The sequence below is a fragment of the Dendrobates tinctorius genome, unplaced genomic scaffold (assembly GCF_039654945.1).
Source record: "Dendrobates tinctorius isolate UK_male_01 unplaced genomic scaffold, ASM3965494v1 ptg000082l, whole genome shotgun sequence".
Lineage (NCBI taxonomy): Eukaryota > Metazoa > Chordata > Amphibia > Anura > Dendrobatidae > Dendrobates > Dendrobates tinctorius.
This window is the reverse complement of record NW_027361750.1, coordinates 4,736,523-4,748,655: the sequence shown is the minus strand read 5'-3', so window position 1 is coordinate 4,748,655 and position 12,133 is coordinate 4,736,523. Positions and strand designations below refer to the sequence as shown.

The window sequence follows — 12,133 nt, the reverse complement described above, 5'->3', positions numbered from 1 at the left end:
TGGCTCCAAGATGGCCGCAGGGTCCTTCCGGGTCCTGCAGTAAGGCGGCTTGTCAATGCCTGCTAAGAGCAGGCAACGGCAAGCCTCCTTCACTGTCTGTCAGATCGCTGATCTGACACAGTGCTGTGCAAAGTGTCAGATCAGCGATCTGAAATGATATAATGATGTCCCATCCTGGGACAATGTAATAAAATAAAAAAGATAAAAAAAATATCATGTGAAAAAATATTTCTTAAAAAATTCATAAATAAAGAAAAAAAAAGAATTTCCCCAATAAATACATTTCTTTATGTAAATAAAAAAAACAATAAAAGTACACATATTTAGTACTGCTGCGTCTGTAACTACCTGACTTATTAAACTATCCCACTAGATAACCCCTTTAGAGAACCCCAGAAAAAAAAGGGCAAAAAATAATGCTTTATCATGATACTGCCGAACAAAAAGTGGAATAACACATGATCAAAAAAACGGATATAAATAAACATGATACCGCTGAAAGCGTCATCTTTTCCAGCAAAAAACGAGTTGCCATACAGCATCATCAGTGAAAAAATAAAAACTTTATAGCTCTCATAATAAAGAGATGCAAAAAATTATTTTTTATATAAAATAGTTTTTACTGTATAAAAGCGCCAAAACATAAAAAAAGAAATAAATGAGGTATCGCTGTAATCGTAATGACCCAAAGAATAAAACTGCTTTATCAATTTTACCACACGTGGAATGGTATAAACTCCCCACAAAAGAAATTCATGAATTGCTGGTTTTTGTTCATTCTGCCTCCCAAAAATCATAATAAAAAGCGATCAAAAAATGTCATGTGCACGAAAATGGTACCAATAAAAATGTCAACTCACATGACTCAGTGGGCCAAAGTATGGAAAGATTATACTGTAGCTCTCAAAATGTGTTGATGCAAAAACTATTTTTGCAATAAAAAGCGTCTTTTAGTGTGTGACAGCTGGCTAACATAAAAACCAGCTATGAAAACCCGCTCTAAATAGTAAATCAAACCCCCCCCATGTCACCCCTTTAGGTTTCCACTGTTTAGGCACATCAGGGGTTCTCCAAACGTGACATGGCGTATGATCTTAATTTCAGCCAATTTAGCTTTGAAAAAGTAAAACAGCGCTCCTTCCTGTCATGGTCACGTGAGACTGGGCACACCGCCTCCAGCAGGGCGAATTTATATGACACGCGTGACCCTGGATACACCCCCTCCAGCAGGGCAAATGTAAATAATAGAACATACAGCCAGATACACCGCCTCCAGCAGGCGAATTTCTGTAGTACACGTATGTCTGGATACATCGCCTCCAGAAGGGCGAATTTCAGAATAAAGGGGAAAACCAGGAAAACAATTACAATGGTGGCCCTGCGATAGGGAACGGGGACGTGGAGACCTCCTGCACTCCCCTGAGTCAGTGTCTCTACACTCCCAACGATCTCTAGGCCGGTTCCGAACCGGGCGCCGATCAGGATACCTGAAATCCCTAGCTCGCCCTGAACCAATCCCTTACTAGTGAAGTTGACGGTGCAGAAACTAATCCCACCACTGCACTAAAACACACATTGAGGAAAGTGACAAACAGGGAAGCACCACTTAGCTTTGCTCTGTTGCTAAAGCTCCAAGCAACAGAGTCTGACACCTGAGTGCATCTTTTCCTCCAACTGGCTCCAACACCTGAGTGAAGCTTTCCAGCAACAGAGTCCCGCATCTGAATGCAGCTTTACAGCAACAGAGTCCAGCATCTGAGTGCAGCTTTACAGCAACAGAGTCCAGCATCCGAGTGCAGCTTTCCAGCAACATAGTCCAGCATCTGAGAGCAGCTCTCTTACAGCAACAGAGTCCAGCATCTGAGTGCAGCTTTCACCATAGCTGCCACTCCACCAAGCTTTGCAAGAACTCCTTGCTGACACCATAGCTGCCACTCCACCAAGCTTTGCAAGAACTCCTCGCTGACACCATAGCTGCCACTTCACCATGCTTTACAAGAACTCCTCGCTGACACCATAGCTGCCACTCCTCCAAGCTTTGCCAGAACTCCTCGCTGACACCATAGCTGCCACTCCAGGATTCTGACTGAGCTGCCAGGAACTCTCTCTAGCTCCTTCCTTCACCAAGGATGGTTGGAAAATACCAATATCACCAACAGTGAGTGAGAACACCTGACACACCTTTATAGTTAGGAGCCAGAGTCTCACATATGTTAGAGATTCCCGTGCAATAACGCTCACCACCAGGTAGAACAAAAGACACCACTGTGTAATAACACTAATGGCCACTGGGGGCAAAACCAACTCTAAGCAACCAGCTCAAAGGAAAAAAAAGGTTACTTATTCAAAACCTGTCATATCCAACCTGGATCATGACACTTCCCTTTCAATCTCTGCCATGTGCACAAACAGTGGTTTACCCCCACATATGGGGTGTCACCATACTCATGACAAATTGCACAACAATTCTTGTGGTCCAATTTCTTCTGATACTCTTTGGAAAATAAAAAATTGGGGGCGAAAAGATCATTTTTGTGAAAAACATATGATTTTTTATTTTTACGTCTCTACGTTATAAACTTCTGTGATGCACTTGGGGGTTCAAAGTGCTCACCACACATCTAGATAAGTTCCTTTGGGGGTCTATTTTGCAAAATGGTGTCACTTGTGGGGGATTTCCACTGTTTAGGCACATCACGAGCTCTCCAACCGCGACATGGAGTCCGATCTCAATTCCAGCCAATTTTGCATTGAAAAGTCAAACGGCGCTTCTCCCTTTCCGAGCTCTGCACTGGGCCTACTAAACAGTGGTACCTGCACATATGGGGTTTCAGCATACTCAGGACAAATTGCACAACAACTTTTGGGGTCCAATTTCTCCTGTTAGCTTTGGTAAAGTAAAAAATTTCGATCTGAAGTGAAAAAAAGTTAAATGTTCATTTTTTTTAAACATTGCAAAAATTCCTGGGAAGCACCTGAAGGGTTAATAAATGTCTTGAATGTGGTTTTGAGCACCTTGATGGGTGCAGTTTTTAGAATGGTGTCACTTTTGGGTATTTTCCATCATATAGACCCCTCAAAGTGACTTCAAATGTAATGTGGTCCCTAAAAAAAAATGTTGTAAAAATGTTAAACCACTGTTTAAATTTTAACCCTTATAACTTCCTAGCAAAAAGCAAAAAAAATGTTGGTTCCAAAATTATGCTTGTAAATTAGACATGTGTGAAATGTTAATTATTATGTATTTTGTGTGACATATCTCTGTGATTTGAGGGCATGAAAATTCAAAGTTGGAAAATTGCTAAATTTTCAAAATTTTTGCCAAATCTCCATTTTTAAATGCAAGTCATATCAAAGAAATTGTACAACTATTATGAATTACAATATGTCACGAGAAAACAATCTCTGAATCACCATGATTTATGGAAGTGTTACAGAGTTACTGTATTACCTCATAAAGAGACAGTGGTCAGAATTGTAAAAATTGGTCCGGTCATTAACGTGCAAACCACCATAGGGGGTAAAGGGGTTAATAATTAATATCCACTTAGTAATGCCTTAACATTATCTTTTCTTTATATTATGCATTAGCCTTCTACACTGTTATTTACTAACTGTGAAGGATTTATCACTAAGAGATTAACAATGCCGGACTACATTAGCCAGGCATCGCCACCTCCCTCTGTGAAAAATAACTCGCGGTTTATGAATTTTGTACCTGGAGAGATTGATGTGGGTGGTTTTGTCTTTTGCTTCCTCCCCTGCCCAGGAGATGTGGTATGCTCCATACACCGTAAGACACAGACAATTTTTAAAATGAACTTTAGTTTGTGGGAAGACCCCTTTAATGTGACCGGCTTCCTCTGCCTGTAGACACGCCACGCATCTGCTGCTGGGATCAGCCGAATGATTCACTGCACCTGCACGGAATTCGTGCCGGCGCAGTGCGACGGTGTTCCTCTGGTGGTACCGTGCAAGAGGCTGCATGAGTGTGAGTGTAAGAGTGTGTGTGTGAGTGTGTGTGTGTGGTGCGTACGGCATATAGAGTGTGTGTGTGGTGCGACAGTGTTCCACTGGTGGTACTGCACAATAGGTTGGTAACAGCAGAAGTTTCCATATTGAGACACCCATCATTTGTGTCCCAATAAGGCGGTCGGTGAACTTCCTCTGCTTGGAATTCTGGGATACGGTGACATCTGGATGGAACAGGAAATGAAAACATTACAAGGCAATTATATAAATGGATATATATACTGTATATATAAATATACAGTATATATATGATTAATATATTAAAAATGCTACAAAATCATGTTTCCAACACATTTGTTGAAATGAAAAAAATTTGAATAACTGCTTGAAGTCCACAGGTGTACATACCATTAAGAAAGACCATGCAGCCCTTGAAAAGAGGTTGGTTGTCATTCTCTTGTCTTTAATTACATGGTGAGGTACTGTGTGTTAACAAAATCAGGAAGTGATGAATTGGCTGAAGGACCATTGGAGATGTGTGGAGAGGGAAAAAAGCTCCTGGCTATGTGTCTTGTGTGATAGAACCTAAAAAGGGTGGTCCAAAGTAATAATAGTTTTTCTAATATGGTTTAATTAAAAAGTCCCTACCGTTCCCTCATCAATCTAACTGCCTAAAATTTTTTTTTACTCATTTCTGTTTTGATGATGGTTCATTTGAGAGTCCCCAGTGCATGTTAGGATACTCAAATGAGATGTCATCAGGGGGCAGAAGCTACAATCACTGCTGCAGCCTTTGTCCCCAGCCTGAAACTAAGCATAAACAGTGACATCCGATTCTGAGGCTGGGATAGTCCCTGGGCAATGTGAACTGTGCAATATGCACAATAGCAGCGCACTCTCTGTTGTCAGCTCAGATCAACAATAATGAGTCAGCACCTCTACTGAGTATGTGGGACGCCCTCACACCCAGGGCTGTGGGGTACTCTGTACTGGGCCCGGTGGATCACAGTGGGAGTTGTCACGATAGCTGTGACCCGGCCAGTGGCCCTGCGCGCCCATTGTAAATGTTCAATGTCAATGAATAAGTTGTGACGCCACCTGTGGTGTTCGGCAATGTAGATGTTAAGCCGACGCTGCAGACAGATCCTCTGGGACAGATGGTGTGGTGCAGCAGTGATGGTATAGCCCTCCACAGGCAGGGCTGTTGTCCCAGGGCAGAGTGGATGTAGCGACACTTAGATGGTGTAGTGTAAGGCGTAGGGGATGTAGCAGTGCCAGGCAGGTTGGCGCAGGAATAAGTGGACAACACCAGAGCATGTAGTTCCAAAGCTTTACTCACAGTCCGTTGTACAAACAGGTGCCTGCTTCCGTGCCGTGTCCTCCGGGGCTGGGACTCAGTCAGCCCCCAGGCCAGATGGAATACTCCTTTCCAACGCTCCGCCAACTTGTGCCTTTCTGAACGTCTCCTCTTATAGCGCCCATAGGTGAAGTACTCCTAGTACTGAGTTACACTGGAGTTCCTCTTGTCTGATGTTCCTATGAACTCTACTTGTACGGCAGACAGCTGTAGCCTGCTTCGGAGACTCTCTGCTACTAAGTCCCGGCTCACTATTCAATTGCTGTTGTGCCCCCAAGTCTTGGGTGGGAATAAAGTGGTCACTACTTCTATTCCTCCGGTGTCTGCTGCAGGACCATTAGTATCCATACAACCTCGGGGACCGGGCCCCGGCCTTGCGCTTAGAACTTCTAGGAAGGGTTCTCTTCTCACCCACGTCCTCTGTTCTCTTTTACTCCTCACGTTCCGTACTAATCCTTTCTTTCTATGGAGAGTCAGGCTTTCAGTCTATGTTGCTCTCTCTCTCCCTTTCCCGTGCCAGCAGACCCAGGTCACTGGGATCTGCTGCAGCACTTCCATCCATCTATTCCTCTCTCTAGGGATCTTCTTCTCTCTCCCTCTCCAACTACTGACTGACTCACTTAAACTCTTCCCGCTCCTTGAAATCTAACTCCACCCACCTCCCAGCACGTTTCATGTTCCAAGCAGGGAGCCACCAATGGGTGCTTTGCTATACTCCAACCAGGGAGCCGCCGAAGGTGCTTTGCTACACTACTTTGTGGTGTGGGGTGCAGGTGTTGGAGCATGGTCAGGAGTCTCCACCTTACCTGGATGGTGGGATACCACACCTCAGGAGGAGGTGCAGTACCTCTGTGGTGACTGAGCCTCAGGGGCGCCACATATGCATCAGTTGTCAATTCCAACATATTCTTGGTATGAGCTCCCTTGTCACTGTGCAATATTTTTCTCAGTGCATAGTGACTCCCTAGCCATATCTGTTAAGAGAAGTGATGAGACAGAAAGAGAGCGCACTGTCAGTGTGCATTGTAAGAAGAAACTCAATGAGCAGGGAGAACAGAAACCAGGCCCGCCCTGAAAGTGACACACCTGTGAGGGTGTGGCTAGACATTGCTCTCTTGATAAGAAAAAGGAGCAGCATCCGGTCTAGGTGAAAAATCGTATCAAAAATTTATTCATTGATAATGACTAGAGAACCCGTGATGTTGAATATATATGTATTTGATGGATGTATTTATATGTATCCTATGTATGAATTTTCTGTGATGGGTGTTACCTAAATGGTGATTGGCTGTTCCACACTATAAAAGGCCACCATTTGTGCTGTTATGTTATACTTGAAAAAGGCCACAATATGGCCGAAACGTTGTATTTTGTACTGGCAGAATAAATTTTTGATACGATTTTCACCTAGACCGGATGCTGTTCCTTTTTCTTATTTGGACTATTGTTCATTTGGGTCCATGAACCTTTGAACCTGCATCCACTCCTCCGCTGTGCTGTCGGCTGCTCTTTGCTGTATATCGTTTGGACTCTGGCGGACTTGCACCGGATTGAATATGGAAACTGTTAATCCAGAGGTGGGTGAACTGGATACTGCCATGATTTTTTCCTACACAGAGGATGATTCGAAAAGGATTTTGTCTGGAGCCCGGACAGATATGTCCTTTTTAAATAAACCTACTGCTGATATGCTTAAAAAGAAATATGAAACAGAAAGAAGGAAATGCATATCATATGAATTGCATGCTACTACATTATGTGAATATTATAAAGTCCGTAGGATTCCACGTGGTTTAAGACCGCATTTACGTCCTACATTGCTTGCAGATAATTCACAATTTTGCAGTAGGTTTGAGTCTATTACAAATAAGTTTGCATTTGATCTAATGCTTCTGAATATTGAGTTTCTCCATATAGAGGTGGAATCTGTGAAGAGAAACATTGCCGATCTGGAGCAGCAATTGACAGCTGAACTGACAGCACAGGAGGTTGACTTATTTAAATCTCAGTTGGAGGATAAGTTGGTGAAATATCGAGGTGATATAGAGAAAACGAAACGTACGAAATGGTTTCGTGATGCTGATGATTACAGATCTGGTCGTATTTTCTCATGGCAAATGGGTTTGCAAAATACTCCATATCCTAGGAGAGATCGGCCTTTGCCAATACGTAGAAGGAGGAGACCACCAGTTAAAGATCAAAGATTTGGGTTCGCTACTGCTGAGTCTGATTCAACGGATGACTCTAATATGGGTGCAGCGTCTTCATCTTCTATTTTTTTAGGAAAAGACAAGATGGACAATATAACAAGAAAAGGAGGACCCGTCGAGGAGGTAGAAAGCACAGGAGAAAGGGGAATGTCACGCAAAGCACCGATGCGAACGAGGAATATGGAGGTGAAAAAGAGAGTCCAGTAACACAGAGAGACTTGGTGGTAAATATCTCGTCGTGTGCGTTATCTGAAGTGGACTATGGGGTATTGTCTAAGGGATTGTCGTTCTGTCCCACAAATTCCCCGGATTGGTTTGAAATCGAGTGTGATTTTTATCTCTTTTTTTAGGAGACTACGATTGGCATCCTTTTTCTCTGATAAGGAAGAAAAATCATGTGCAATTAATGATGATGATAAATCTACTGGTTTTACGCTTAATATAATAATAAATTTTATTTTTATAGCGCCGACATATTCCGCAGCACTTTACATTTCAGAGGGGATTTGTACAGACAGTAGACATTACAGCATAACAATAATCACATACAGTAGATTATAACAAATAACAAGAGGAGTGAGGGCCCTGCTCGCAAGCTTACAGTCTATGAGGAAAGAGGGAGACACGAAAGGTGGGTGGTAACAGTTGCTCTGATTGTATGGACCAGCCATAATGTTAAGTGTGTAACAGTACAGACACAGAGGGCTAATGGATGCATAAAGCATGTGGGAACATGATGCTGGGAACCTGGTTATGGTAAAACTTTTGGCTCTGCCACACAGGGATAGGTTAGGTTAATGTGTTGAGGCGATAGGCCAGTCTGAATAAATGCGTTTTCAGGACACGCTTAAAATTGTGGGGATTGGGGACTAATCGTATTGACCTGGGAAGTGCATTCCAAAGAATTGGCGCCGCACGTGTAAAGTCTTGGAGACCGGAGTGGGAGGTTCTGACTATTGAGGATACTAACCTCAGGTCATCAGCAGAATGGAGGGCGCGGGTAGGGTGGTATACTGAAACAAGGGAGGAGATGTAGGGTGGTGCTGAGCCATGGAGGGCTTTGTGGGTGAGGGTAATAAGTTTATACTGAATTCTGGAGTGGATGGGTAGCCAGTGTAATGACTGGCACAAGGTAGAGGCATCGGTGTAACGATTGGCGAGGAATATGATCCTGGCTGCAGCATTCAAGACAGATTGGAGAGGGGAGAGTTTGGTAAGAGGGAGACCGATTAGAAGAGAGTTACAATAGTCGAGACGAGAATGAATAAGAGAAACAGTAAGAGTTTTTGCAGAGTCAAAAGTAAGAAAAGGTCGAATTCTAGAAATGTTTTTGAGGTGCAGATGACAAGAGCGAGCCAGTGATCGAATGTGTGGGGCAAAGGAAAGCTCGGAATCAAGTATGACCCCAAGACAGCGGGCATGTTGCTGGGGAGTAATAGTGGAACCACACACAGAAATAGCAATGTCGGGTATAGGTACAATAGTAGAGGGAGGAAACACCAGGAGTTCAGTCTTTGACAGGTTCAGTTTCAGATATAGTGAGGACATGATATTAGACACAGCGTTTAGACAATCGCCAGTGTTTTCTAGAAAGGCTGGCGTGATGTCAGGAGAAGAAGCGTATAATTGGGTGTCATCAGCATAGAGATGGTACTGGAAACCAAATCTACTGATTGTTTGACCAATAGGGGCAGTGTACAAGGAGAAGAGGAGGGGGCCTAGAACCGATCCTTGAGGAACCCCAACAGTAAGGGGAAGGTGTTGGATTATACAGTAAGAGTAATTTTCAACCACCTGTTAGGAATAACTTTGTTGAATCGTATATTCAGTTGGTAGAGAGAGGGAGAGTTTCGGGGTCAACATAGGGGGAACTTTACCTACTCTGAAAAACAGGCATTAGATAATCTTTCAAAAAATACTGCTATTACGATAAAAGCTGCAGATAAAGGTGGTGCGGTAGTTGTTATGGATACAGACAAATACAGGATGGAGATTCTTGGCCAACTCTCTGACACTGCAGTGTATGTTAAATTGACTAGTGATCCCACCTCTCTTTTTTTGAGAGAATTGCGGCTCTTGGTGGATGAGTCCCTACTTAATGGACTCATTGATCAGAAGCTATCTGAATATTTGGTGGTTGATGCCCCCCAGACACCAATATTATATACGTTACCGAAAATACATAAAAATTTGGAGAATCCACCTGGGCGTCCCATAGTATCTGGGAGGGGTCATTATGTAATAAGGTTTCGATTTTTCTTGACAAAGTATTGCGGCGTTTTGCTACCTCAGCGCGGTCTTACATCATAGACACGAATGATTTTCTGCAGAAAATTAGTGACGTTAAAGTTACTTCTCATATGGTGCTTGCATCTTTTGATGTGGTTTCTCTATATAAGTCCATTGAGCATGACAGGGGCTTGGAGGCCGTCGATGTGGTGCTGACAGGCTCGGACATGGCACCGGAGTGTGCACAACTGGTCCTAGCACTGTTAGGTTTCATCCTCAGGAGAAATTTTTTTCTCTTTGGGGATGATTACTACCTACAGTTGCGGGGTACCGCCATGGGGTCCATTGTGGCCCCAACTTATGCTAACATCTATATGGCGGTATTGGAGGACCGGTATGTATACAATTCCACCTACTGGTGCCATGTCCGGGCCTGGTGGTGCTACATCGACGATATCTTCTGTATCTGGGATGGTAGTCTGGAGGATCTTCTTGATTTTCAAAATGAATTGAACAATGCATTCTCTGAGCTGAAGTTCACATTGACCCACTCTTATGATCAGGTCCAATTTTTGGACACGCTGGTCTATAGGAAAGGTGAGTCTCTGTATACTGATCTTTTTGTAAAAGAGACGGATAGGAATAGTCTTTTGGTGTATGATAGTAATCACCCAAGATGGATGGTGGAGTCACTTCCATGGAGTCAGATGTTACGTGTACGGAGGATTGTCAAAGAGGATGATAAGTTGGATTTAAGATTGGACCAGATGTGTACAAAATTTGTTAATAGGGGCTACCCGATGGATAGGGTTAATTCTTATAGAGTTAAGGCTCAAAATATACCGGTGGAGGATTATAGCCGTAAGCGAATTAAAGGGCCTACGAGACGTGTTCCTTTTGTCTCAACATATTGCCCAGTTAGTGGCAGGATTGGAGGTATCCTGAACAAACATTGGAGCCTCTTACAGAAGGGTTTGCCTCAAATATCAGAATTTGTGGACAGGCCATTGCTTTCGTATAGACGTGGACATAATCTTAAAGATAGATTGGTAAGGTCAGATATTGGTTCATCAAAAGTCAACATACAAAGGACAATATGTCCTCCTAAAAAGGGCAATTTCCCATGTTTGGGATGTGCCTGTTGTGGCAACATGTTAAAGGGGGATAGCTTTAATCACCCTCGAACTGGAAAAAAATTCTCGATAAAAGAAAGGTATACGTGTTCGTCGAGTTTTGTGATTTACTTGATTTTGTGCCCATGTGGGCTTATGTATATAGGAGAGACCACCATGGAGATTAGGGCTCGAATTAGTAAGCATAAGAGTACAATTAGGACTAAACTTGTGGAGTTGCCGATTCCGAAGCATTTTTTGGAGTGCAGACATTCAGTGAACCAGTTACGATTTAGAGTAATAGATGGGGTTCCTGTATTGAGACGTGGGGGTGATAGGGTTAAGATGTTGAAGAAAAAAGAGTTGAGATGGATATCGATTCTCGATTCATTGCAACCAAGGGGTTTGAACCTGGATTATAATTTGCATACTTGTGTCACCTAATCCTTTGCTCTGTGTCATTATCCTTTGATGTGGGTATTATTTGTTTATGTGGCCTTTTATGGTCTTTTAATTAAATGTTTTTTTATCTGTTTTTTTGTGTTTATAGGTGATATATTTGGAGGACACGGGGACTGAACAGTCCTGAATTATGAAGCGGATGTTGTCCTTTGAGATTTTTTGTCGTTATTTCTTGCCTGCCAAGAAAATGAGCTGAAGTTTCTTTTTTTCTTTTTTTCTAATTATCCCAGTTTTGCTCCTTATGCAATGTACAACGTATGTGACTAAAGGATTCGTAAAGTATGGAATATTATTAAAGTTACTATGGATGTGGTTACTTGATTCCTAATGTTTCTTATATGTTGCTTTGTACGGGAGCATTTTGGCCTATTTGTGTGGACTCATTTATTCAAGTGCAGTTTTACACTTGTTTTTGTTCATCAGCGCATGTGTGAGCTTGTGAGGGGGTGCCTTGCGTGACTGCGTGCTCCGGGTCTCTGCGCCCTGTGACGGAGGCGTCACATGACCGGACCTGTAGGGGTGGGCGGCGCGCGCGCTGTGACCTGGTGGTGCGCGTCACTGGGCTGCGCCTCTGATACAGCTTGTCTCTTGCTGATGATGTCATGTGGGTGAGAGGGAACTCTGCCGACACATGGATGTGTGAGTCCTCATATGATTGGTCCTTTGGGGTTGGCGCCACTATTATGTGAATAGGGATTGGCGGTGTATACATGGATATGTATTATTGCAAGTGATTGGTGCGTCATTTCTATGGATACCTTTGATGCATGACGATTATTGGTGGGCTGATT

At 43.1% G+C, this 12,133-nt stretch overlaps 1 protein-coding gene across 1 annotated transcript in view; it reads left to right on the top strand.

Moving 5' to 3' along the window:
- ARFGEF1 (ARF guanine nucleotide exchange factor 1) overlaps positions 1-11,625 on the top strand; it is a 277,288-nt gene extending 265,663 nt beyond the window's left edge. The window contains exon 37 of the mRNA XM_073583854.1: positions 11,431-11,625. Within this exon, the coding sequence (XP_073439955.1) occupies positions 11,431-11,459 (29 nt within the window). The 3' untranslated portion in view covers positions 11,460-11,625. The remainder of the gene's footprint in view (positions 1-11,430) is intronic.
- Positions 11,626-12,133: the final 508 nt, after the last annotated feature.